This window comes from Myxine glutinosa, chromosome 5 (genome assembly GCF_964187855.1).
Source record: "Myxine glutinosa chromosome 5, kmMyxGlut1.1, whole genome shotgun sequence".
Lineage (NCBI taxonomy): Eukaryota > Metazoa > Chordata > Myxini > Myxiniformes > Myxinidae > Myxine > Myxine glutinosa.
In genome coordinates this window covers 199988395-200015164 of record NC_136265.1, presented here as the reverse complement: position 1 = coordinate 200015164, position 26770 = coordinate 199988395, and the positions used below count along the sequence as shown (strand labels likewise).

Here is a 26770-nt window from a genome sequence, read left to right as displayed (position 1 = left end):
CAGAAACAGCAGAGCATGAAAGTTATAAGGCAGCCAGGCAGGCTGCAAAGAAAGAGGTAGCAAAGGCGCAGGAGGCATGTAGGAAAATGTTCGGAGAACGCTTGGATTCGGCAGAGGGTCAGAAAGCAGTATTCAGGATTGCAAAGCACATAGCGAAAGAGAGGTGTGATGTGATGGGGGTGAGTTGCTTGAAGGATGAAGTGGGACAAATCGTTGTCGACCCAGATGGAATTAAAGGAAGATGGAAAAGATATATGGAAATGCTGTTGAATACAGAGAATGAATGGGATGGCAACATAGAGAGTAACCCAGTTTTAGGACCAGCAGAGAAGATAAGTGAGAAGGAAGTTGAGGAAGCGATAAAAGCAATGAAGAGTGGAAAAGCGGGAGGGCCGACAGGAGTTGTGGGAGATATGTTGAAGGCAGCAGGAAGTTGGGGTGTGAAGAGAATGACAGAGATCTGTAATCTGGTGGTGAAAGAAGGCTGCATTCCAGTGGATTGGGAACTGAGTACCCTCGTCCCTCTATACAAGGGGAAAGGTGACCCTCTGGAGTGTGGCTCGTACCGAGCGATAAAGTTATTGGAGCATGGAATGAAGGTATTGGAAAGGGTGCTGGAGAGGAGGATAAGGAAGGAAGTGAAGATCGACGAAATGCAGTTTGGATTTATGCCAGGAAGAGGAACGACAGATGTGCTTTTCATTGTGAGGCAGTTGCAGGAGAAGTACATGGAGAAGAGGAAGAAGTTGTTTTTTGGGTTTGTTGATCTGGAGAAAGCATTCGATAGGGTTCCACGCAAAGTATTGACATGGGCATTGAGGAAGTTAGGAGTGGAGGAATGGTTGATCAGAGTAGTGATGGCAATGTACAAAAGAGCGCGCACAGCTGTAAAGACGAAGGACGGGAACAGTGGTGAGTTTGAGGTGAAGGTGGGAGTGCATCAGGGGTCGGTACTAAGTCCACTACTATTTGTAGCTGTGATGGAGGTGCTGGCTCAGAACGTAAAGGAGGGTTTACCGTGGGAGTTGTTGTATGCAGATGATCTGGTGTTGATTGCGGAAAGTATGGATGGACTGAAGGAAAAGATGAACAAGTGGAAGGAATGCATGGAGACAAAAGGTCTGAAGGTGAATATCGGAAAGACGAAGGTGATGGCAAGTGGTAAAGCATGTGGTGAGGTGGAAAGAACTGGGAAGTGGCCGTGTGCTGTGTGCAGGAAGGGTGTCGGAGTGAACTCCATTCAATGTACAATGTGCGCTGAGTGGGTTCATCAAAAATGTAGTGGTCTGAGAGGGTCATTTACCAGTGTGGCAGCTACATTCAAATGTAAGGTGTGCACAGAGGGAGCTGCATATGGAGGAAATGTTGAGTTGGATCTTGGAGACGGCGTGAAGCTGGAAGGTGTGAAAACATTTTGCTACCTCGGAGACATGCTGAATGGAGAAGGTGGATCAGACTCGGCAACGGTTGCTCGAGTGAGATGTGCATGGAAGAAGTTTCGGGAACTGAGTGGCGTGCTGATGAGGAGGAGAGTGTCGCTGAAGCTGAAGGGAAAGGTGTATGCTGCATGTGTGAGACGTGTTATGATTTATGGGAGCGAGACATGGGTAATGAACGTAGAGCAGAAACGAAGGCTGGAAAGGGTGGAAATGCGAATGGTTCGATGGATGTGCGGAGTATCGTTGAGAGAGAGGAAGACAAATGATGAATTGCGAAAGATGATGGGAATATTGCCTGTGATTGATGCTGTGAAGAGGAACAGGTTGAGATGGTTTGGTCATGTGTTGAGGAAGGATGAAAGTGACTGGTTGAGAAGAGTGATGGAAATTGATGTAGAAGGAAGTAGAGGACGGGGAAGACCGAGAAAGACTTGGCTAAAGATGGTGGAAGAAGAAATGCGGGCAAGGGCGTTAACAAGGAGAGATGCAGAAAATAGGGCAAAATGGAGTAGATTGTCATGGGGACCGCAAGGCTAACCCCCGCTCTAGCAGGGAAAATGGCCTTTAAAATGCATGTTGTTGTTGTTTGCAACTCAAAGCAAAAACAAACAAACCTTTAGAGGCCATTTTTCCCTGCAGAGCAGGGGTTGGCCTTTTTTGGGCACCGTAGTCCCCTTTTTGAAGCAATGTTTTATGGCCGGATGCCCTTCCTGCCGCCAACCCTGTTAGTCACCTCTTGTGACACACAGGGAATTACCAGTGAACTGGTACTCAATTAGCCGACGTCGGAAGGATGACAGGCTGAGTCAACCTCCCTGGTGTTAATTCAGCGATCGACCAGGACCCTGGTGTTGGGCTAGCGGCTAGGGTGCCAGCTTAGGATCCTAGGATCCTGGGTTCGAATCCCGGTCGATCGCTGAATTAACGCCAGGGGGGTTGACTCAGCCTGTCATCCTTCCGAGGTCGGCTAATTGAGTACCAGTTCACTGGTAATTCCCTGTGTCGTAAAAAGGCGACAAACAGGGTTGGCGGCAGGAAGGGCATCCGGCCGTAAAACATTGCTTCAAAAAGGGGACCAATAAAACAACAACAACCACGGTCCCCGAAAAAAGGCCAACCCCCGCTTGCGGGGAAAAATGGCCTCTAAAGGTGTTTTTTTTTTTTTTTGACCAGGATTTGAACCCAGGATCCTTGGATCCCAAGCCGGCACCCTAACCGCTAAGCCAACACCGGGTGCAACTCAAAGCACTATTAAAATACAGGACATGAAGGTTTCTACATCTTACAAGTATCCATAATGTGAACTCAAATCAAGAAAATGACATCTGCGGACCCAAACATGTCTGCGTGCCATGTGTCCATCATACCTTCCCATGATATCTTGATAGACCACTCGTAAAAGAAGAAGAGTTTTCCCTTGCGGTTGTTGCAGCTCGCTTCACCTTCAATCTCCGTGACCTCGGTAACTGCACACCGTCCCTCTGCATTCTCCACCTTCACATCCAGGAGCAGTTTTCTTAGTAGGTCTTCAGACCATTTACTGACATCACGCTCTGTCCTGCAGAAAGGAAGGAATAAAAAAAAGTAAGACACAAAAAAAAAAAGTTGCTCTTCCATAAATGTATATCTTAACGAGAATGACTACACTGTGGTCACAACAAGCGACAGAAAATACACATCTCGCCTCCTTTGTTCACTCAACTCCCTCGTCCCTGCTGTTGAGGATCTTGATGGTTTGGTTCAATATCAATTACGAGTCTGATGGACAGGTGGGTATGGCTTCTCACCCCGCAGGATATTACACAACACTTAAAACACCCACTCCACCACCACGACCACGACCACCACCCGCTTCCAATCGACACGCAAACCAAACACCAACGGAAATCCGACATCTGGGTGCCATGGTGGGTGGAGCGTGTGAAGGCATTTTGCTGCCTAGGGGGGGGGGGGGGGGGGGTGTCGTTGGGGCTGGGGGGGAGGGGTGTATGCTGCATGTGTGAGAAGTGTTGTGATTTGTGGGAGCGAGACATGGGTAATGAACATAGAGCAGCAACGAGGGCTGGAGAGGGTGGAGGTGCGGGTGGTTCGGTGGGTGTGTGGAGTGTTGTTGAGCGAGAGAGAGGACGGGTGACGAGCTGCGAGGGATGGTGGGGGTGGAGACAGGCTGGGATGGTTTGGTCGTGTGTTGGGGATGGATGAGGATGGCTGGTTTGGGAGGAGTGATGGAGGTGAATGTGGAGGGAGGTGGAGGACGGGGAGGAACGACAAAGACTTGGCTGAGGGTGGTGGGGAAGGGGTGCGGGCAGGGGGGTTGACGGGGGGAGATGTGGAAGGTGGGGCAGTGTGGGGGGCCGGGGGAGGATTGTCATGGGGCCTGCAAGGCTAACCCCCGCTCTAGCAGGTAAAATGGCCTTAAAATGCCTGTTGTTGTGATCGTCCTCCCCGGGATCACCGCCCTTGTGCTTCCTACCTTAATACACCATCCTCTTTCTTTCATTTGCCAATAAATCCGTAGTCATTCGTTCTTTTACCCACAAATCCTTTTTCTTCCCGAATAACAAAAAAAATAAAAAATTAACCGCTTCATTCAGTTTTCCCAATTACCTACAACAGTTCAAGATCTGGATCAATTAGATCTACCTGATGAAGCTTCTCCATCTTTTCTCTTCACTTCACTACAGGCCATCCTGAATGGGTGTACCGTCCCTCGGACGTCTATTAAATTGTCCATTAAACTGGGCGTCCCTTCTGTCAGCATTAGTTGGTGAACGTTGAAGATCCCACGGTGTCCTTCAGGAAGAGTAGGAAAGCTATCACCGACACCATTAAGAAATTCCAACTCTGATTTCCAGAATCAGAGTGGCGACTCGGCCAGAATTGTAGCCCAGCAACTGCTGCGGCAGCAGCAAAGCCCTGCGTAGAGTATGGATGATAATGATGATTATGATTACAGGCCACCACCAGGTAGTGTTGTACAATACACATTTAAATAGAGAGAATTGGGGCCTCCCCAAGCATGTACAACACTGATTAGGTCGTTATATTGTATGGTGCAGACACATGGGCTTCAAGAAAAAGGGAAGTGGAGTTGATTTTAAAAATATTAATCAAATATATATATATTTTTAAAGGGACAGAGATCGGATCTTCTGTTCATATGTGTGTTGTACCGTCCACCAAACAGTGATGACTCCATCTACATCTCGCTGTCTGATAATATGGACCAACTTCTATCTACTCATCCCAACTCTCTCTTCCTCATATGTGGTGATTTCAACTGTCATCATGCCAGTTGGCTGGGTGTGGGTACCTCTCTCACCAGCCATGGCTCCTCAGCAAAGGACTTCTGCGACTCACTGGGACTGACACAATCTGTCAATTTCCCGACCCGGATCTCAGTCAACGGAACATCTTCTCTTCTGGACTTGGTTATGACTAACTTCCCTGAAAATGTCTGCTGCTCTTCTTCTGCTCCAATCGGCTCATCTGATCATGTGCTTGTCAAAGTGGACATCTCTCTGACCATCCTCAGGGAGCCTGCTCAGCATCGACGAGTCTGGCATTTCACTCAGGCAAACTGGCACGGTCTTCAAGCAGCCATCAATCATCTGGACTGGTCTCCCATCTCGACCATCTCTGACATCAACTCATCCTGGGAATTCTTCCAAAGTAAATTGCTCTCTCTCATGCACAGATTTATCCCATCTCGTCTTCAGTTGTCATACCCTTCCTCCCATCCATGGTACACGGATTCTTGTGGTGAGGCTGTTGCCCAGAAACAACTTGCCTTCGTCACCTGGAAAGCAAATCCAACGGAAGGAAATCTCATTTCCTTTCACAAAGCCCGAAACAAGTGTGTGTCCACCCTCAGGAGAGCCAGGAAACAACATCTCTCCGTTCTCAAGACCGAACTCTCTTATCTGTCTCCCTCTTCCAAATCCTGGTGGCGTCTGGTCAAATCCGTTTCTGGTGTTTGTTCCCCCTCCATCCCCTCCCTTACCTCAAACGGCTACACAGCTGACTCCGCACGTGAAAAAGCTGAATGCCTCAACTCTGTGTTTGCCTCTAAATCTTGTGTCCCAAACCCATCCCTCTCTGTACCCACCATACCCAGTGGTACCCTGCTGCTCCTGGACTCCGTGTCCTTTCCTCCTGACAAGGTGGAAAAGTCTCTGTCAACCCTCGACTCTGATTCTGCAACTGGACCCGACGGCATCAGCCCACGGGTCCTAAAATCCTGCTCTGCCACTCTATCTCACCCTCTCTCTGTTCTCTTCACCCTCTTTTGCTCAAGGTCAACTGCCATCTGCTTGGAAATCAGCCAACATCACCGCTTTGCACAAAAAAGGTGCAAAAACAGATCCCAGCAACTACAGACCAATCAGCCTTCTCCCAATTATCAGCAAAGTCATGGAATCCATCATTGCTTCGGATATGAAATCTTTCCTCTTCTCCAATGGCTTGATCTCTGATCATCAATTTGGTTTCAGACCAGGTCACTCTACTCTGGACATGCTGCTTCTGCTGTCTCAACAATGGATGGAGGTCCTCAATGCCAAACAGGAAATTAGAGCTGTCTCCCTCGACATATCACATGCCTTCGACACGGTCTGGCACCCCGCTCTGCTCACCAAACTCTCCTCCTTTGGTATCCATGGAAACCTCCACGCATGGCTGGCGGACTTCCTCTCTAGTCGTCGTCAACGTGTGGCCCTGAATGGGTTTCTCTCATCTCCTCTTCCGGTTCAGGCTGGAGTTCCCCAAGGCAGTGTTCTGGGCCCCGTGCTTTTTCTGGTCTTCATCAATGATCTCTCTGACTCTCTTGAAAATCCTCTCTATCTCTTTGCTGATGACTCCACTCTCTGCCGCTCCATTCCTCTTCCCTCAGATCGGCAGTCTGCAGCCTCCTCACTCTCTGAAGACTTGGACAAAATCACAGACTGGTCAAACAAGTGGAACATGTCTTTCAATCCTGACAAATCTCACACTCTTACTATGTCTCTCCGAAAAGATCGACTGGACAACCCTCCCATCTACTTTCTCAACAATCCTCTCCAAGAAGTTCTGTCGCTCAAGCTTTTGGGTCTCACTATCTGCCATGATCTTTCTTGGGAAAACCACATTTCCAAGCTGGCCTCCAAAGCCAGTCGCCGACTGGGCATCCTCCGTCGTGCGAAGTCCTTCCTCGGCACACCTGAGCTCCTCACCACATACAAGGCTTTCATCCGCAGCTCAATGGAATACTGTTCTCCCCTATGGGCCGGTGCTCCTGCCTCACACCTAGCTCGGCTTCATGCTGTTGAAACCAAAGCTTTCAGAATTATTGGAATCTCCCGCGATGAAGCTATCTCTGAGGGCCTTTCACTCACTCACCGCAGGCAGGTAGGTGGTCTTTCTGTCTTCTACCGACTCCTCTCCGGCCTTGCACCCCCAGCTCTCTCTGTGCTCTGTCCCCCAAATATTCCTACAGGTCGCACAAGATCTGCCAGCAACCCTCTGATGGTTAAACTGCCGAAATCTCGGCTCTCTGCTCACCTTCACTCTTTCATTCCTCTTTTCTCCCACCTCTGGAACAAACTCCCTCAGTCCCTTCAATCCCACTCCTCCCTCCAGGTCTTTAAAACAGCTGTTCACCACCATCTCTTATCTTCCCCCATCCAAAACCTTGATCTTTTCTACCCCCGCTAATTCACCCCAGATCCACCTTGTTTGAAATTCCAACTTCTTTCCTGGAAGTCCTGGCAGTGTCCATATGTTTTATACCTCTCCCACCGCCCCCTTCCCATGCCCCCCCCCCAAAGCCCTCGCCCTCTCTCAGATCTCTCGATGTCTCCATGTCTCTCGGTCCCTGCTCTCAAATGTTGTGTTTGTGTCCTTCCCCCTCTCTCCCCATCTTGTCTACCGCTCCCGATGTTATATGTTTTATGTGTCGGTTTGTCTTTCTGTGTGATTAATGTTCGCTCTTTCACGAGCCTCGATCTTGTATACAAAAAAAAAAAAAAAAAAAAAAAAAAGATGAGAATGCTTGTAAAGGTAGATTCTCAAGGTATCACTAAGAGAGCGGTTGAGGAACGAGGAGGTACGCAAGAGAGCCGGAGTTGCACGTATTACAGAAAATATTAGAGGGGGTAGGTTATGGTGGTTTGGTCGGTCATGTAATCAGAATAAAGGATGAGGAACCAATCAAGAAAGTATGGAATAAGCCGATAAGAAGGAAACAAAGAAGAAAAAGATGTTACAGTGGAGGGACGTAGAACAATACTCACTTGAAGGAAAAGACAATCAGCCACCATTTAAAGTGCAGAATTAAAATTGTGATCATCGCTTTGCAACTCAAAGCAAAAAAAAACAAAAACCTTTGGAGGCCATTTTTCCCTGCAGAGCAGGGGTTGGCCTTTTTTGGGCACCGTAGTCCCCTTTTTGAAGCAATGTTTTATGGCCGGATGCCCTGGTTGTTTCCAATAGATCAGCATCACCTGATCTTCTGTTCACCGACAACATCAGGTAGGTGGTTGGCGATCAGCAGCAAGATAAGTACTGCATATAAAGACCTGACACTTAGCTGACGTGAATACCAATCTTTGCTGCGATGGCTAAAGTATGGGGCAACTAGAACGGCACTCGGTAGAGCGCATACCTCCGCCAGAATGAACAGTTTACATTTTGCATCCCACTAACAGGCCGGATCTGGATTCGAACTTGAACCAAAATCGAATCGGCTTGTTATTGTCACCTGACCAACTCATCCACCAAGTTTAGTCATATCTCGTCCACAACGTTTTCAAATATCATGTTGTATACATATCGCTTTTCGCCCGATCTCTCAATGGTGAAGAATCACTTAAAAATTAAATAATTGTCGTATCCTATCTCGAGCCTGGTGTTGGCTTAGCGGTTCGGGTGCCGGCTTGGGATCCTATGATCCTGGGTTCCTTAGCGGTTAGGGTGCCGGCTGGGGATCCTAGGATCCTGGGTTCCTGCCTTAGCGGTTCGGGTGCCGGCTTGGGATCCTATGATCCTGGGTTCCTTAGCGGTTAGGGTGCCGGCTGGGGATCCTAGGATCCTGGGTTCCTGCCTTAGCGGTTAGGGTGCTGGCTGGGGATCCTAGGATCCTGGGTTCCTTAGCGGTTAGGGTGCCGGCTGGGGATCCTATGATCCTGGGTTCCTTAGCGGTTAGGGTGCCGGCTGGGGATCCTAGGATCCTGGGTTCCTTAGCGGTTCGGGTGCCGGCTTGGGATCCTAGGATCCTGGGTTCCTTAGCGGTTAGGGTGCCGGCTGGGGATCCTAGGATCCTGGGTTCGAATCCCGGTCGATCGCTGAATTAACGCCAGAGGGGTTGACTCAGCCTGTCATCCTTCCGAGGTCGGCAAATTGAGTACCAGCTTGCTGGGATGAATGATCACGGTGTGTATCCCGATTTAGAATAGGTACACCGTATCCCTGCGCATCGTAAGAGCGTGACCAAGGATTGGAGTCAGGAAGGGCATCCGGCCATAAAAACATTGCCTCAAACAGGGAACCATGATTGTCATGGGGCCCGCAAGGCTAACCCCCGCTCTAGCGGGGAAAATGGCCTTAAAACGATCATTCATTCATCCGAATCCATATTCAGATCTTCATCAAAATCAATCGATTTTTCCTTGTCAGACACCCAATCTCTCCACCAAGTTTCGTCCAAATCCACCCACACCCTTTTGAGATATCCTGGTATACGTCGGTTTTGACCCTATCTCCCAATGGTGAAGAATCGCTTCAAAAATTATACGAGCCGGATCTGAATCCAGATCTTCACCAAAATCTAATCATTTCGTCCGTGTCACATACACTACATCTCTGACAAATTTCGCCCGAATCAGTCCACAGGTTTTTGAGATATTTTGTTCACAGACAAACAGACAGACAGGGGTGAAAACATAACCTCCATCCACCTTCAGTGGTGGAGGCAAAAAGCAAAAAGGATTCCTGGGAGGTCCTGCCCTCTGTGCGGGGATAAGCATCGCAAGTTGGTGAATGCATTTTGGCCGCGTGTGCCCATGATGTACCCACGCACAAACCCTCCTGCGAGTTCCCTGAATCCAGGCATGGGTTAAATCTGTGAACGCATTCTCAAGTTACAGCACGATAAACAGAAGACAGACAAATAAGCATGGCTTCTTGCATAATATAATTTTTTGTGTGTGCAAGTCGGAGGAATTTTTGAGGTCACGTACCTCCTCCCCTCCATGAAGCACCATGTTGCATCAGTCCGCCACCCCTCACGTATGAATAATACAGAGGGGAAGAGGGAAATGCCATTTTTGCTTACGTAATAGAGGGTAGCGTTTGGACCAATAGGTTTTCAGAGAAAAATAAATATTAATCAACTTTCACACTTTAAAAATCGTGCCAATAAATTATATTGAAATAGCAGCTGCTTTTTGTTTGTATCCTTTTCTCACCTGTGTCGCGAGTACAGTGACCTGCTTTGTGATGCTTTAAACGGCGGTGTATAATCAGAAATAGTTGGATAGGGCTACATACTATTGATATATTAATAAAATGGAAAAGTTGAAAGAAAAATTAAGTATCGAATATAGCAAGCGTTTTCTGAATCTACTCGCCTCGAAGCAGCCTGGGTTAGAATCCCGACGCAGGTAGAAACTGTCTGGTTCGGTGTTTCACAGGCAGGGCGGTTCATGAATGTGCGTGGCATCCCTCGGATGGACGTTAAACTGGGTGTCCCGTCTGCCACATGGGTTGGTGGACGTTAAAGATCCCATGGAGTCCTTCGCAAAGAGTAGGCGAGCATCACCAAATTCCAAATTCCTGCACCAACTGGGCGAACGTCAGGCCTAGCCAGCCAGTTCGTGAAAGACTTGGGACAAGCTTCCCCCGGCCAAACCCACAAGGTGGGATAATAATGGCTGTTAAAGAGCAACAAATTTCTGAATCTAATCGATATGAGAAACAGGATTGAATGAGACTCACCATTATTATAAATCAAGATGATCATTATAAATCCGAAGAGTTTTTGTTTTAAACTGTAAATTGAAAGCAGCCCATTTATCCTCACTTTACTCACCAACATCATAACATCTGATTGACTAGAACGGCACTCAGTAGAGAGCACACCTCCGCCTGGTGAACAGTTTACGTTTTGTATCTCAGAGTAGACCAGAACATCACAACGTAGAATCACATTTAATCAAAATCAATCACATAAACCACCAAGTCGTACAATCTTTCATACCCTGATCTACCCCCTCGTTTTTGGCCATAATCACTCAATGGTGATGAATCGCTTAAAAAAATTATACTAGCCGGATCAAATCTTCACCAAAATTGAATCGATTCTTCGTCACAAACACAACCTGTCCACCAAGTTTCGTCCAAATCCGTCCACAACTTTTTGAGATATCCTGCTATGTATCGTTTTTGGCCCGATCTCTCAATATTGAAGAATTACTTTAAAATTCTAGCAGCCGGATCCGAATCCGGATCTTCACCAAAATCTAATCATTTCGTCCTCGTCACATATGCTACATCTCTGCCAAATTTTGTCCGAACCCGTCCACAACTTTTTGAGATATCCTGCTATGTATAGGTTTTGGCCCTATCTCCCAATATTGAAGAATTACTTTAAAATTCTAGTAGCCGGATCCGAATCCGGATCTTCACCAAAATAGATTCATTTCGTCCTTGTCACATATGCTACATCTCTGCCAAATTTTGCCCGAACCCGTCCACAACGTTTTGAGATATCCTGCTATGTATAGTTTTTGGCCCGATCTCCCAATGGTGAAGAATCACTTATAAATTAAATAATTCTCATATCTGAATCCATATTCAGATATTCACCAAAATCGAATCAAATCATCCACGTCAGACACACAACTAATCCACCAAGTTTCGTCCAAATCCGTCCACAACTTTTTGAGATATCTTGCTATGTATCGTTTTTGGCCCGATCTCTCAATATTGAAGAATTACTTTAAAATTGTAGTAGCCGAATCCGGATCTTCACCAAAATAGAATCATTTCGTCCTTGTCACATATGCTACATCTCTGCTAAATTTTGTCCGAACCCGTCCACAACGTTTTGAGATATCCTGCTATGTATAGTTTTTGGCCCGATCTCCCAATGGTGAAGAATCACTTATAAATTAAATAATTCTCATATCTGAATCCATATTCAGATATTCACCAAAATCGAATCAAATCATCCTCGTCAGACACACAACTAATCCACCAAGTTTCGTCCAAATCCGTCCATAGTTTTTTGAGATATCCTGCTATGTATAGGTTTTGGCCCGATCTCCCAATGGTGAAGAATCACTTAAAAAATTCTAGTAGCCGGATCCGAATCCGTATCTTCACCAAAATCTAATAATTTCGTCCTCGTCACATACGCTACATCCATGCCAAATTTTGTCCGAATCCGTCCACAATGTTTTGAGATATTTTGTTCACAAACGGACAGACAGACAGACAAACAAACAGACAGACAGGGGTGAAAACATAACCTCCATCCACCTCTGGTGGCGAAAGCAATAACGCTGCCGATTGTGTAGGTGGTACCGTTATAGCTCATTAGTACAATAGGACAATTGGTGACGGACGGACACACGCACGCACCCTGAGACCGACTTTTTAAATCCTATAGATAGAATATAGATGTTGAGCTTTTCAAACGCAGCGTGGGAAGCTGCTGCCGTAAACGGGAGACAGACGAACGCACGGACGGACAAACAGATAGACAGACAGACACTGCGGTTCGTAATGTACAATAGATGCGCAATGGTTGCCAACATATGACAGATTGTCCGTGCTCCATCCTTTTAAAATCTCGAGATGATTATTTATCTGGTTACCTGGAAGGAAGACATTTATGATTGAATACTGTTGCGGATATGGCATTTGGCCTCCATATCCGCTTGTAAATATTCCCCTATTTCCCCAATACTCCCCAACTATCCCCAATCCCCCATTCCCTAGTCCCATTGTCTGTAAACAACACTCTGTAGAACCGACCTTCCCCTTCTTCCCCCATTAAATGTCGTGCCCAGGTCCACCGCATCTCACGTAGACAACTTTCGGACATCTTGCTAGTTATTCTTAGTCTATGTCAGTTAAGGACTCGTTTCCATTAATTCTGACTCTTCGTTGCACCAGAATGTGATCGTATGGCACCAGTAGTGAGTTTAGGACCTCCCCATACCTCCTCCCATCTTCCCCATGAAACAACAACCACAACAACTACAACAACAACTACAACAACAACAACAACAACAACAACAACAACAACAACAACTACAACAACCGAGGGGCGCGGCGCGGCGCGGGAAGTGTGCGTCCTCACTCCGGCTCGGTTAGCCGCCATTGCCCATGCGCTCCACGGGGTTACCACGAAGGGGCTGGCTGTCAGCTCCTCGTCAGGGGCGGAGCCCGGTAACCCCCCGCAGCCAGTGAGAAGCGGCGGGCCGATTCCATCTGGGGCGGAGCTAACGAGCCGAGGGCGTGTCACTCCCCGCCGGATATGCGCAGCGACTTACTGGATGTGAGATCAGATGCGCCCCGAGCTTGAAGAAGAGACAAGTCGCGACCTCCGAGCGCTGAGCGACCTCCCCGCATCTACTGGACCGGACCGGGTCGATTCTGTCCCTGCGCCAAGGTGCACCTTGAGCCATCGACTACCTGCTTTCCTTGCCATCAATCCCCGTGTGAGTCAGTTTTGTCCTGTTTATCTGTCGGGGCTACTATAAGATCGTAATTAAGTGCCTACCTTACTATGCTGTCTCTCTCATCCCTGTAATCTGACCTTCCGCAATATTATAACCTCCTCCGGAGGTCTTGAGAACTGAACCCTTGGTGTCGTGTCATTTTAACCCAGCCGTTGTGTCCTTTTCCTCAATTGATTTAGCGTAGCGCGACTCGGCCAACGTTCGAGTATAATCGGGTAAACGTGCAGACGCGGTCATACCAAACCGCTCGGTAAACCAACATCCACAACCGCGTCTGTAACATTTGGTGTCAGGAGTGTCGGATTCGGACCTGGGACTAAATTCAGTTAGGCCCAAATTTTGGGACACCAATTGTACCATCAGGGTAACATTTTGGTGTCGGGAAGTAGAATTCGATCCGGAGCGCGTTTCCCGCGCTCGAAATTATAACGGCGAAATTTGATTGTGTTTTACAAAAAAAAAAAAAAAAACCCGAATTTTGAAAGTCGCGCTATGGCAGACCAAGTCGGCTGGGGTCCGGTAGAGGAGAGTGAGGCAGGGTCGGTCCAGGACCAAAATGAGGGACATAAGGAGAGCGAAGCAGTGAGGGTAGCAGACGCACAAAATAGCGTCGTTGCGCCCGACGTTGCGGGCGCGCAAAATGGCGCCTCGCTGGTCACGGCGACCGCGCCCGCGACCGTGGCAGCGCCCCTGGTGGATTCGAACCTTTTCCTCCTGCAAATGAGGGCCCTTATGGAACAAATGGTGGGAATGAGGGCTGATAGTGAGCGGTTGGGAAACCAAATGGGGGTAATGGGAAACCAAATGGGGGTAATGGGGAACCGGATGGATGCTCAGAGTGAGCAATTGGGGGTAATGGGAAACCAAATGGGGGTAATGAGGGACGAAGCGAGGGGTACCGGTGAGGGATTAGACAAGAAATTAGAGGGGTTAGACAATGGGATAGAAGGGGTGAAACATGGGTTAGGAAGTAGAATAGAGGGATTAGACAATAGATTAGGGGAAATGCAAAAGGGGTTAGAGGGGTTAGAAAACAGTATGGAAGGCAAATTGAGGGACATGAGGGACCAAGCGGAAAGGGAAGTTAAACAAATGGGGCAGCAGATAGAGGGGGTCAGAATGGGGATAGAGACCAAACTGGATGCTCACAGGGAGGAAATGGAGCAGATGAGGGTGGCATCTGGGCAGGAGATGCAAGTGATGGGAGAGGAGATCAGAAGAGGGGTGAGTGAGGAGGTCGGAGGAGTGCGCGAGGAGGTGAGGCACTGTAAGGAGCACATGGAGAAGGAGGTGAGAAAGGGGACTGTAAAGTTACAAGGGGGCATAGAGGACCTGACGCAGGAGGTGGAACAGCTGACGGAGGGACAAAAAGGACTAACGGAGCAGGTTCAAAGGAACACTGCGGTATTAGGAGGTTTAAAAGCGACACAAAACGACAAAAAAACGACTTAATAGCGACAAAGAGGGAATGTCAGATGGTACGTGAGGGACTGACAACGAGGTTGGACGAGGTGATAGAGGTAATGGAGACGAAGGACCGGCAGGTGAGGACGCACATGGAAACGGTCAAGGTAGCCCTGGAGGACGAGCTTGAGGAGACGTACCGGGGAATAAAGGAGGTGAAGCAGAAATTAGAAGAAGTGGAAGAAGGGATGAGCGAAATTAAGAAGCGACGGAGAGGGGATACGAAAGAGATAAAAGAGGAGATAAAAGAATTGGTCCAAAGTCTGTGTTTGGATCGTGATGATGTGCTCATTAACCGGATGAGGGATTCGCAGGTGATGGAGGAGAAGCGAAGAGGAAGAGGACCCGGTGTAAGTGGTGACCAATATGGTCGTGCGTATGATGCGCCAGGGGATTTAAGAAGCTTGGGGGTCGAGATGGACCCGGGTGTTCGTGAGAGGCCGTTGGTGAAGTGTGCGACAGGTCTGGTGTGCGAAAAAGGAGGTGTGCGAGAAAGTCCGACTCTGGGGTGTGTGAGGAAAAAGTGCGTGCCAAGGAGTGAGGGTGCTGGCGAGAATGAGTCGGTCGTAGCGCGTGTGCGAGGGAGCACATGGAAGCGCGGTGTGGTAAGTGTTACAGAGGGTGTGACGGGAGAGTGTGCGCAAGAGTGTGCGCGAGAAAGGTGTGTGACGGACAGGTGCATGGGGAAAGAGTGCGCTGTCAAAGGCAAGGAAGAATGCACACCTGTGGTGAGTGTTACAGAGGGTGTAACGGGAGAGTGGGCGCGAGAAAGGTGTGTGACGGACAGGTGCATGAGGAAAGAGTGCGCTGTCAAGAGTAAGGGTGAGTGCGCTGTCAAGAATGGAGGTGAGAGTAGTGAGAGTGACAAGGAGAGTGAGTTGGTTGTGACAGGTGAGCGAGGATGTACACCTGGGATGGAAGGATGCACACCTGGAATGGTAGAGCGTGAGTGGGAATGCACGCTGGAGTTGGTGGTGAGGCACGTGGTTGGGTGTGCGAATGAGAGCACACCTGTGATTGTCACAGAGGAGGTGACAGAGGAGGGGGCGCGAAGAGGTGTGTGGGTGAGGTGTGCGACCAACGAATGTGTGCCAAAGTGTTCGGTGGTCAGGTGTGTGACCAAGGCTGTGAGTGGAATGAGTGTACCTGGGTGTGTAAGGAAAGGTACGAGGAGCATGGGAACGGCTGGATGTGTGAGCAAGGAACGGGCTGCGGGGTGTAAGCATGCAGGTGAAGCATCGACGGTAACCAGGTTAGAGGTTAGGTCGACTTTTAGCCGAATCGGGCCCTCGGTGCGTGCTTGGCCTCGCTTTGAACGGCCGCGTCCGTGCTCCACTAGGCGGAGCTGGCAGCCCGATAGAAAGGGTCGTCATGGCGACCACTTTTTGGTGAGACCTGCCGGCAGGTCGAGAGCGGGACATTGGATGGCTCCGTGCCGAGATGGTGCGTGGGATCTCGGCACGGGTAAGCCCCCGTCCCTGCACCGAGTGCCGGACGCATCCAGCCGCTGGCACAGAACAACCCGCATCCATGGCTTGGCTTTACGAAGCCGGGCTTTGGACAGGGATTGGCGCACCGAGAGGCATTAGTGAGTAGACTGGGTGATGAGGTTAGTGTTTTGGACCCAAAATTAGAGAAAAACAAAATTTGATGATTGGCAGGGGATTGGCAGTAGTGATTGGCAGATGATGGGTAGTGATTGGCAAATTTTTGATTTGTTGAAATTTGATGTGCAAAATTGGTAGTGAGCGATGGGCCCGGTGGGTAAGGCTGGCATCCCTGCCACCCTTCCCATAAGTGGGGGCAAAGGAGCAATAGTTTATGGGGTGTATGGCAGTGAAAACTAGCCCGGGTGGGTTAGGATATTGATAGGGCCCTAGAAGAGATTGACATTAGGTAACGTTAAGTTTAGTTAGTGACTGATACCTGTGGTGGGGACGCAGGTAGATTAGTGTGGATGATAATGACGTGGGAGCGCAATAGTTTAAAGGGACGAATGGCAAGCGCAAGTTTCAGAGGGGAGTAGTTAGCTGAGATGATGCCGTGTGTGTGAGGATTGACCAGGTGAGAATTGAACAGGTGTGATTGCACAGGTGTGCAACTGGACAGGTGTGTGGAGCAGTGTGTGAGTAGTGAGTGTGTGGATCAGCGCGAATGCGCTTGGGGAGAGAAGGGTGCAGGTGGCACCAGGTGTGAGAGCACAGGTGTGCAGGTACAGGTGTGTGGAGAGAGTTGGAGTAAGTGGTACGGAGTGGTGTGCATGGTGCGAAGGTGTGGATGGGGGAAGAGTGGACCCCTTTCACGAGTACCCGGGGCGGGTAGTGTAAGTGTTAGGTAGAGGGTATAGGTAAATTGTGGTTGGATATTGGCATCTGTGGTGCGGGTGACAGAATGGTATTGTGGATGGGTGCATTCGTGTTGTGGAAATGGCTGGGCGTGTAGCCTGTTAGTGTGTGTAGTTGGTTGGGCACTCCACCACTGTGAGGATGTCGGCCAGGTGAGGCCGCAGGTGGGCTCTGGGAGCCGGTAGTTGTGAGTGGGTGCCTGAGGATCCCGGGTGTGGATCGGGCAGCCCAGTGCCAGAGAGGGCACCGAGTGGGGAGAGCGCCAGAGGGCCTTCCCCAGGTAGTTAGGTTAGGGTAAGGAGCAGGTAAGCTCGGAGGCAACTGCAGTGGTGGAGGTGTGCAGGTGGGTAGACCCGCTGGGAGAGGTACACGCCACAGCCCGGAAATTGTGCGAGGGCACCGGGAGATGAATCGGGGGAGTGAGACCCCAAATTGAAAAGCACCACAGTTTGCTCAATGGGAATTGGTTTTTAGAACCCATAGTGTAAGAGGGCCAATGGTTTGGCCGGAGAAAGACCCCGGGTAGTGTAAAGTTGTTAAAGTCATTTAGGAAATAGTTAGGATTGATGAACCTGTCGCACCATACGCAGCCACTTACCTGTGGTGATGATGATGATGACTCCACACCTGTGTTTTCCTTGTTCTGTGTGCAGGAAATGAGGATTGCTGTTGGATTTGTGAGACGCATCACGACGTGGATGAGACATTGGGGTGATTCCATCTCTCCCTCCCTAGGAGGGACTGATGATGAATTGGTAATGGCAAATTTTGATGTTCAGTTGGAGATGGCAAATTTTGATGAGAGTTGAAAATGGCAAATTTGATTGGTTAGGAGGGAGAGAAGACGAATTTGGTATATGGGAGGAACGGGGAAGACAGTAGGGATGTTTGTTGATTTGTAAAGTAGATGTTTATGGGTAGTGTTGTGTTTTGTGGATGCAGTAAGGGGTAAGGGAGGGGCCATGTAGGTTACCTGGTGGGGGGGGGGGGGTGTACGGTAGGAACGTACCTGTCTCACCTGGTTCCCATGTGCCCCCAGTGTGCATTACCTTACATTGCGTGCACTTTTGCGCCCTTACCACCTTACTCACTTGTCTTCTTCTTTTGTCTCCCACCTCCGAGGATCTGGCTTTGGGGCAGAGAGAGAGGAGAGAGAGGTGCTGGCTCCGCAGTTGTGGGCCTGCACTTTCGCTGCTTGCTGCCTGGATCGATACACCATATGGACCGCAATTTTGGTGGCTACCCACAATGGACCGCAGTTCTTTTGCGGCCAAGCACCACCCATTGATGGACCTCTGGGTCAACGTGGCACCTATGCCAAACAGGTGAACCACTAATAGTTGGCCCCCTTGACGGCCACAATAAAGAAATGGACGCGGTTGGCGCCTTTCTTTATTTTTGAAAGAAGCCAGAAGGCCAAGTGCACCACACGAAGAGCAAGAGACACCTGCAGGGTTAGGGGTTGTTGTTTTTATTTTAATGAACAATGGTGACTGCACCGGATGGTGCTGACTGTACATGATGGGGTGGTGCTTTTGGTGCTTGGAAGGGGTGCTCTGCACGTTATTAAAGGCCGTAAGGCCACAGAGCACTCGTGGGTTGGTGTATCGATGCTGGCATGCGTGCTCTCTCTATGCGTAACATCTGCATGTGTTCCTCCAAAAACAGGTCCTGGATCGTAGTGTAAATATCAGCGTAGTCTTGTAAATAATGCTCCCTACCGGCTGTATGTTTAGTTTGCGAATTCTTTCCGCAATTCGGTTATCCTGTGGGTGTGTTTCTGTGAGGAGAAGGGTGCAACGTCGCAGGGGGACATATTTACTCGTTTGTGAATATCTGTAAAACTGTCGCACTCAGGGTAGAGTTAATAGTAGAGGGAACTACATCTGAGTGCCACACTAAAATAGGTAAAAATTTATCGGGTCGGGACGCCCCGAGGGTAGAGAAGGGTGCAATGTTGCGGATATGGCATTTGGCCTCCATATCCGCTTGTAAATATTCCCCTATTTCCCCAATACTCCCCAACTATCCCCAATCCCCCATTCCCTAGTCCCATTGTCTGTAAACAACACTCTGTAGAACCGACCTTCCCCTTCTTCCCCCATTAAATGTCGTGCCCAGGTCCACCGCATCTCACGTAGACAACTTTCGGACATCTTGCTAGTTATTCTTAGTCTATGTCAGTTAAGGACTCGTTTCCATTAATTCTGACTCTTCGTTGCACCAGAATGTGATCGTATGGCACCAGTAGTGAGTTTAGGACCTCCCCATACCTCCTCCCATCTTCCCCATGAAACAACAACCACAACAACTACAACAACAACTACAACAACAACTACAACAACCGAGGGGCGCGGCGCGGCGCGGGAAGTGTGCGTCCTCACTCCGGCTCGGTTAGCCGCCATTGCCCATGCGCTCCACGGGGTTACCACGAAGGGGCTGGCTGTCAGCTCCTCGTCAGGGGCGGAGCCCGGTAACCCCCCGCAGCCAGTGAGAAGCGGCGGGCCGATTCCATCTGGGGCGGAGCTAACGAGCCGAGGGCGTGTCACTCCCCGCCGGATATGCGCAGCGACTTACCGGATGTGAGATCAGATGCGCCCCGAGCTTGAAGAAGAGACAAGTCGCGACCTCCGAGCGCTGAGCGACCTCCCCGCATCTACTGGACCGGACCGGGTCGATTCTGTCCCTGCGCCAAGGTGCACCTTGAGCCATCGACTACCCGCTTTCCTTGCCATCAATCCCCGTGTGAGTCAGTTTTGTCCTGTTTATCTGTCGTCTGTCGGGGCTACTATAAGACCGTAATTAAGTGCCTACCTTACTATGCTGTCTCTCTCATCCCTGTAATCTGACCTTCCGCAATATTATAACCTCCTCCGGAGGTCTTGAGAACTGAACCCTTGGTGTCGTGTCATTTTAACCCAGCCGTTGTGTCCTTTTCCTCAATTGATTTAGCGTAGCGCGACTCGGCCAACGTTCGAGTATAATAGGGTAAACGTGCAGACGCGGTCATACCAAACCGCTCGGTAAACCAACATCCACAACCGCGTCTGTAACAATACATTCAGATGTCAAAACAAAGTAACCATCATGGTGGCAATAGGCAACACGCAGGTATCACCTTGCAGGTGTCGTCAATGGATTCCAGGTGACCATTTTCAAACGTCACGCGAGATCAAACCTACGTAGTCCATTACGAATCCCCTCTGAGAAATCCTTCAACCACACACACACCAGACCATGGCACCACGCAGATGGCACAACCACACACACACCAGACCATGGCACCACGCAGATGGCACAACCACACACACACCAGACCATGGCACCATGCAGATGGCACAACCACACACACACCAGACCATGGCACCACGCAGATGGCACAACCACACACACACCAGACCATGGCACCACGCAGATGGCACAACCACACACACACACACCAGACCATGGCACCACGCAGATGGCACAACCACACACACACACACCAGACCATGGCACCACGCAATGGCACAACCACACACACACTAGACCATGGCACCACGCAGATGGCACAACCACACACACACCAGACCATGGCACCACGCAGATGGCACAACCACACACACACCAGACCATGGCACCACGCAGATGGCACAACCACACACACACCAGACCATGGCACCACGCAGATGGCACAACCACACACACACCAGACCATGGCACCACGCAGATGGCACAACCACACACACACCAGACCATGGCACCACGCAGATGGCACAACCACACACACACCAGACCATGGCACCACGCAGATGGCACAACCACACACACACCAGACCATGGCACCACGCAGATGGCACAACCACACACACACCAGACCATGGCACCACGCAGATGGCACAACCACACACACACCAGACCATGGCACCACGCAGATGGCACAACCACACACACACACCAGACCATGGCACCACGCAGATGGCACAACCACAACCAATCGGCCACCACCACGCTCTCACCAATGCCAGTTGTTCACGTTGGTTGCGTCCGCTCTCTCCTCCACGATCCAGCGAGGATCTCCCTCTCCCCACTTGGCCATCGTTCTCCTCAACTTCCCGCCTTTCTCTTCGATTTGCTCCTTTTTAATCCCGATCCCGAAACTCCACAAAGACGCACGCGCTCTGCGTCTGCCCCCACCGGCTCCTGCTGGCAATTGGAAAAATCTAGAAATGCTCTTCTTCTTCTTCTTCTTCCAAAAACCCCTTTGTAAATTTCGATCCGCGATTATCTATGAACGTACGCTTGCCAACTCCAAATCAAAATATACTCCAAAATAAACACCATATCCTCCAAAATGAATGTACGGATACGTCTGGTGACGTCAGACCCCTAAAACCCACGACCTTCCAATTCGAGAAAACGTGTTTCCATTTGGGCCGCTTGCTTGAAAATAAAGAATATGTAAACCCTTAACGCGCAGAAATAATCACGATCACAGAATGGAGTAATTGATACCTCAGGGTTGTAAGGAATTACGTTATAGACACGCCCATAAAAACCAACGGAGCTCGTACTATACACCGCTCAAAATGGTTACGGTTTCATGAAGTCGGCATGCAGGATTTATTATTACGTCAATGAGGAAAATGTGTACGTCACACATGCAGAACCGCGAGTGGAAAGTTGTACGAGAGAAAGAAACACCGCGACTTTAAGGACGGATCATATAATGACAGGAAATGTTATTTTAAATTAGATTTCTTTAATTATTTTAGTGCCGATATTAATCTTCGATTTCATGTATGGTACCTTTCAACGGAAGGGGTATGGAAGGGAAGGGGTATGGTGGTACCCGTGAAATGGGGTGAATAGGGACAGCAAGGTGAAAAAGTTCGGAAACTGTTTTCGCTGAAAATTGATAACCATACGGATTTGTTGATGTTTGGGTTGAAAGTGTTCTCTTCTTTTTAAAAAAAGCAACTTATAGTCCCTATTAACCCCATATATGGGTTAAATAGGATTTTTATGGCTGTCCCTATTCACCCCGTTTTGCAGGTGAATAGGGACAGTCACTAATACAAAAAAATAATCATCAAGAAACAATCCTGAGTTTCCAACTTATTGCTAAATTGATCGCTCAGATGGATGCACATAATATGCTCCTAAAGCGCGGCGTTACGCGCGCTGCTTGTGAGCAAGGAGGAAGCGGACAAGCGGTAACATATAAACGTCTTTATTGTAAGACGACACTGTAACACTGAACTCCTCCGGGCTGGTCGCCCGGTGTATATCATGAGGCCACGCCTACCCCTCGGGCGTGGCCACCGCCCACTTGGTGCGTGGAATGATGTCACCACGCCAGTGGGCTTTTGTGTCCGCCACACGCGCCCCCCCAGAATTCCCGCGCACCTGGAGGGCCAGTTTGCGGGGCAGACGAATGACCCGGCCGAAGCGCCCCCTGGCGATCGGCGGCGTCCGGGGTGCAGGGATACCAGGTGGGATGCCCCTGGCTGCCCCTGGGATGGGTGCAGGACCGGGGGGCGCCGTGGCGGCGGTGCCGGGGGTCCGCCCGCAGGAGGGCGGCCCCGACGTGGGGGTCGGGCCACTGGCGGTGGATGGTCCACATCGAGGTGGGCCGGCTTGAGGCGGTCTACCGAAACGCGGTCAGGAGTACCGCCGATGTCCAGGGTGAAGTGCTTCGCCCCGGTCTCCAGCACGCGGAAAGGCCCGTCGTACGGGGGCCGCAGTGGTGTCCGATGGGCATCGTGGCGGACGAAGACGTACTCCGCCGTGCGAAGCTCCGGGGCGACGTGCGTCGGTGGGTGCCCGTGGCATGCCGTTGGCACCGGGGCGAACCTCTGGGCGGTCTCTTGCAGAGCGGAGCGCTGCTGTGCCGCGGACCATGGTGCCGTGGAGTCGGGGAGGAACTCGCCCGGCACCCGCAGCGGTTGCCCGAAGACCAACTCCGCCGCGGATGCGCGCAGGTCCTCCTTGGGCGCCGTCCGGAGGCCCAGCAGGACCCAGGGGAGCCTGTCGACCCAGCCGCCGTCGCGGAGGGTGGCCCGGAGCGCGGCCTTCAATGAGCGGTGAAATCGCTCACACAGGCCGTTAGCCTGGGGGTGGTAGGCCGTGGTTCGGTGCAGCCGGACCCCGAGCCCCTGCGCAACCGCCCCCCAGAGCTCCGAGGTGAACTGGGGGCCGCGGTCGGATGAGATGTCTGAGGGGGCGCCGAACCGGGCGACCCAGGTGGCGATGAAAGCCTGCACGACATCGGCCGCCGTTGTCGACGCCAAGGGCACGGCCTCCGGCCACCGGGTGGTGCGGTCCACCATGGTGAGGACGTAGGTGAAACCCCGCGAGGGGGGCAGAGGTCCCACCAGGTCCACGTGGACGTGGTCAAACCGGCGTTCCGGCACCGTGAACGGGGCCAACGGGGCCTGGGTGTGCCGGTGCACCTTGGCGCGCTGGCACGCGAGGCACGTCCTGGCCCAGCCGCGGACGGCCTTCCGGAGGCCATGCCAGACGAACTTGTCGGCGATCAGCCTTTGGGAGGCCCTCGCGCCCGGGTGGGACAGGCCGTGGATGGCGTCAAACACCTGGCGCTGCCAGCCCGCGGGCACAATGGGGCGAGGACGCCCGAGGGAGACGTCGCACAAGAGGGCCGCGCCCGCGCCGTCGAACGGCACCTCGGTGACGCGGAGGCCCGTGACGGCGGTCCGCAAGGCCTGGACGTCGGGGTCAGCGGCCTGGTCCGCTGCCATCCGGGCATAGTCGATGCCGAGGTGGACTGCGTGGGCGACGGTCCGGGAAAGGCAATCCGCCACCGGGTTGTCCTTCCCCGCGACGTGCTGGATGTCCGTCGTGTACTCGGACACGGCCGAGAGGTGACGCTGCTGCCGGGCCGACCACGGCTCGGTGACCTTGCCCATCGCGAAGATCAGCGGCTTGTGGTCGATGAAGGCAGTGAACGCCCGGCCCTCGAGCAGATGGCGGAAGTGCCTGACCGCCAAGTGAAGTCCGAGCAACTCGCGGTCGAAGGTACTGTAACGGCGTTCGGGCGGGCGAAGCTGCCGGCTAAAGAACGCCAGCGGTTGCCAAGCTCCACGCACCCATTGCTCGTGCACCGCGCCCACCGCGTAGTCCGAGGCATCGGTGGTGAGGGCGATCGGTGCATCGGGCGCCGGGTGCGCGAGCATGGTGGCGTTAGCCAAGGCGAGCTTCGCGCCCGTGAACGCCGTGTCCATCTGCTCGGTCCAGGTAACGTCACCTTTGCCCGGCTTACCTCGGAGAGCTTCGTGCAGGGGGCGCAGGAGCTGGGCGATACGGGGCAGGAACCGATGGTAAAAGTTCACCATGCCCAGGAACTCCTGCAGCCCTCTGATCGTGCGGGGGCGTGGAAACCCCTTCACCACCTCCACCTTGGCCGGCAGGGGGACGGCGCCGTGCCTGGTGACACGGTGCCCCAGAAAATCGATTGTGGCGGCGCCGAACCGGCACTTTGCGGGGTTCACAATCAGGCCATGCTGGCCCAGGCGTTCGAAGAGCGTGCGGAGGTGGCGTAGGTGCTCTTCGCGGGACGCGCTGGCGACGAGGATATCGTCCAGGTAGACGTAGACAAAATCCAAGTCGCGCAGGACGCTGTCCATCAGTCGCTGGAACGCCTGAGCCGCATTCTTCAGACCGAAGGGCATGCGCAGGAACTCGAAGAGTCCGAATGGCGTGATGACCGCCGTCTTCGGGACGTCCTCCGGCCTGACGGGGACCTGATGGTAGCCGCGTATGAGGTCCACCTTCGAGAAGAAGGACCTGCCCGCCAAACGGGCGGAAAAGTCCTGAATGTGGGGGACGGGGTAGCGGTCGGGAGTCGTGGCGTCATTGAGACGGCGATAGTCCCCGCACGGTCGCCATCCCCCGCCGGGCTTCGGCACGATGTGCAGCGGCGACGCCCAAGCGCTCTCTGAGCGCCGAACGATGCCGAGTCGCTCCAGGGTAGCGAACTCCGCTTTTGCCACCGCCAGCTTCGTCGGCTCGAGGCGGCGTGCCCGGGCGTAGACCGGTGGCCCGACGGTGGGGATGTGATGGGCCACCCCGTGCTTGACGGCCCCCGCCGAGAAGGTGGGCCGCGTGAGGGCCGGGAAGCCGGCGAGGAAGGCGGGTGAATGCGTCCGCTGCCGGAAGCGTACAGACCAACGTGGCCGGAACCGAATCGTTCGGCAAGCCGCTTGGCAAGCCGCTCGTTGAGCTGGGCAACGCACACGCGAGCGAGCTGAACGTCTCGGCCTGGACAAGCCGTCTGCGCTTGACGTCGACCAGGAGCCCATTAGCGCACAGGAAGTCCGCGCCAAGCAGTGCCATGGGCACGTCGGCGGTGACGAACGTCCATCGGAAAACCTGCCCTCCAAACCGCAGAGAGAGGCAGCGTTTTCCGTACGTACGGATGGGCGTCCCGTTCGCGGCAAGCAGCGCGGGGCCCCCACCCGCGGCGTGCTTGTCTGACGTGCCGGCGGGAATGACACTCACCTGCGCTCCCGTGTCGCACAGGTAACGGCGCCCGGAGAAGGTGTCCGTTATGAACAGCCCGAACGGCCGGCGCTCATCGCCACAATTGAGCGCCGGCCCGGGCATTTCCCGACCCGTTGAAGGAGCACGGCGGATGACACCGCCGAGCTTCGTGGCCGAACTTGGCGTGGAACCAGCACCAGGTGGTGGAGCTGGAGGAGCGCGGCTGGCTCCGCCAGGCCGGTGGAGTCGACGGGTTTCCCCGCGGTGGCGGTTTTCGCCGCGGCGGTGGGCGGGGCGTGGCGGCGTTCACGAGGTGCGTATCAGCATGCTGTTGAACCTCAGCGTGCTGTAGAAGATGATGCTGTGGAACATCAGCGTCGAAGGCCGTGACGGCCACGCCAACGCTCGCCCGCGTGTCCGAAGCGGCGAAGTACTTGTCCGCCTCGGCCGCCAATGCTCGGGGTTCCGTTAGCCCGGTCCCGGCCAACGCGAGGCGAACCTGCGCTGGAAGTTGGCGACGGAAGTTGGCGACGGAAAAGCGCCCGGAATAGCGAACCGGGGGCTTCGTCGCCCAACAGTGACAGCATATGGTCCATTCGGACCGACGGGCACGTCTCACCGAGCTCGGGGAGATCCAGGAGGCGGTCGGCCCGTGCGTCGTCCGTGAGGCTGAACGTGGCTAGGAGTAGCCGCTTGAGTGCCTCGTACTTGTGGCCGTCCGGTGGGTGGCGAAGGACGGACACAACTCGAGCGGCCGTGCCGGGCCCGAGGGAGGCGACGACGTGGCAGTAGCGCGTGTCATCGCCGGTGAGGTGCCGAAGCTGAAATTGGGCTTCGGCCTGGACGAACCAGACTTCGGCCTGAGCCTCCCAAAATTCCGGAAGTTTGACGAAGGCGGCCATGGCGATGGCGTCGCGTGTGGAAGGATCGCTCCGGCAGATCCAACGTCGAGGGTCACCAGTAAAGCGCGGCGTTACGCGCGCTGCTTGTGAGCAAGGAGGAAGCGGACAAGCGGTAACATATAAACGTCTTTATTGTAAGACTACACTGTAACACTGAACTCCTCCGGGCTGGTCGCCCGGTGTATATCATGAGGCCACGCCTACCCCTCGGGCGTGGCCACCGCACACTTGGTGCGTGGAATGATGTCACCACGCCAGTGGGCTTTTGTGTCCGCCACACTCCCATAATATAAACCACGGTGCCTATGAAAAAAAATATGGGATAAAAAGTTTCTCCAAACTGTCCCTATTCACCCGTAAAACGGGGTGAATAGGGACAGCCATAAAAATCCTATTTAACCCATATATAAGTTGCT

General features: G+C 52.2%; 1 protein-coding gene across 1 annotated transcript in view; it reads right to left on the bottom strand.

Moving 5' to 3' along the window:
• The window catches only part of AHSA1 (activator of HSP90 ATPase activity 1), a 42255-nt gene extending 20779 nt beyond the window's left edge, over nucleotides 1-21476 (bottom strand). Inside the window, exons 1-2 of the mRNA XM_068115084.2 lie at nucleotides 20970-21476; nucleotides 2807-2997 (exon numbers count right to left, since the gene is read on the bottom strand). Of these exons, the coding sequence (XP_067971185.1) occupies nucleotides 2807-2997; nucleotides 20970-21049 (271 nt within the window). The 5' untranslated portion in view covers nucleotides 21050-21476. The remainder of the gene's footprint in view (nucleotides 1-2806; nucleotides 2998-20969) is intronic.
• Nucleotides 21477-26770: the final 5294 nt, after the last annotated feature.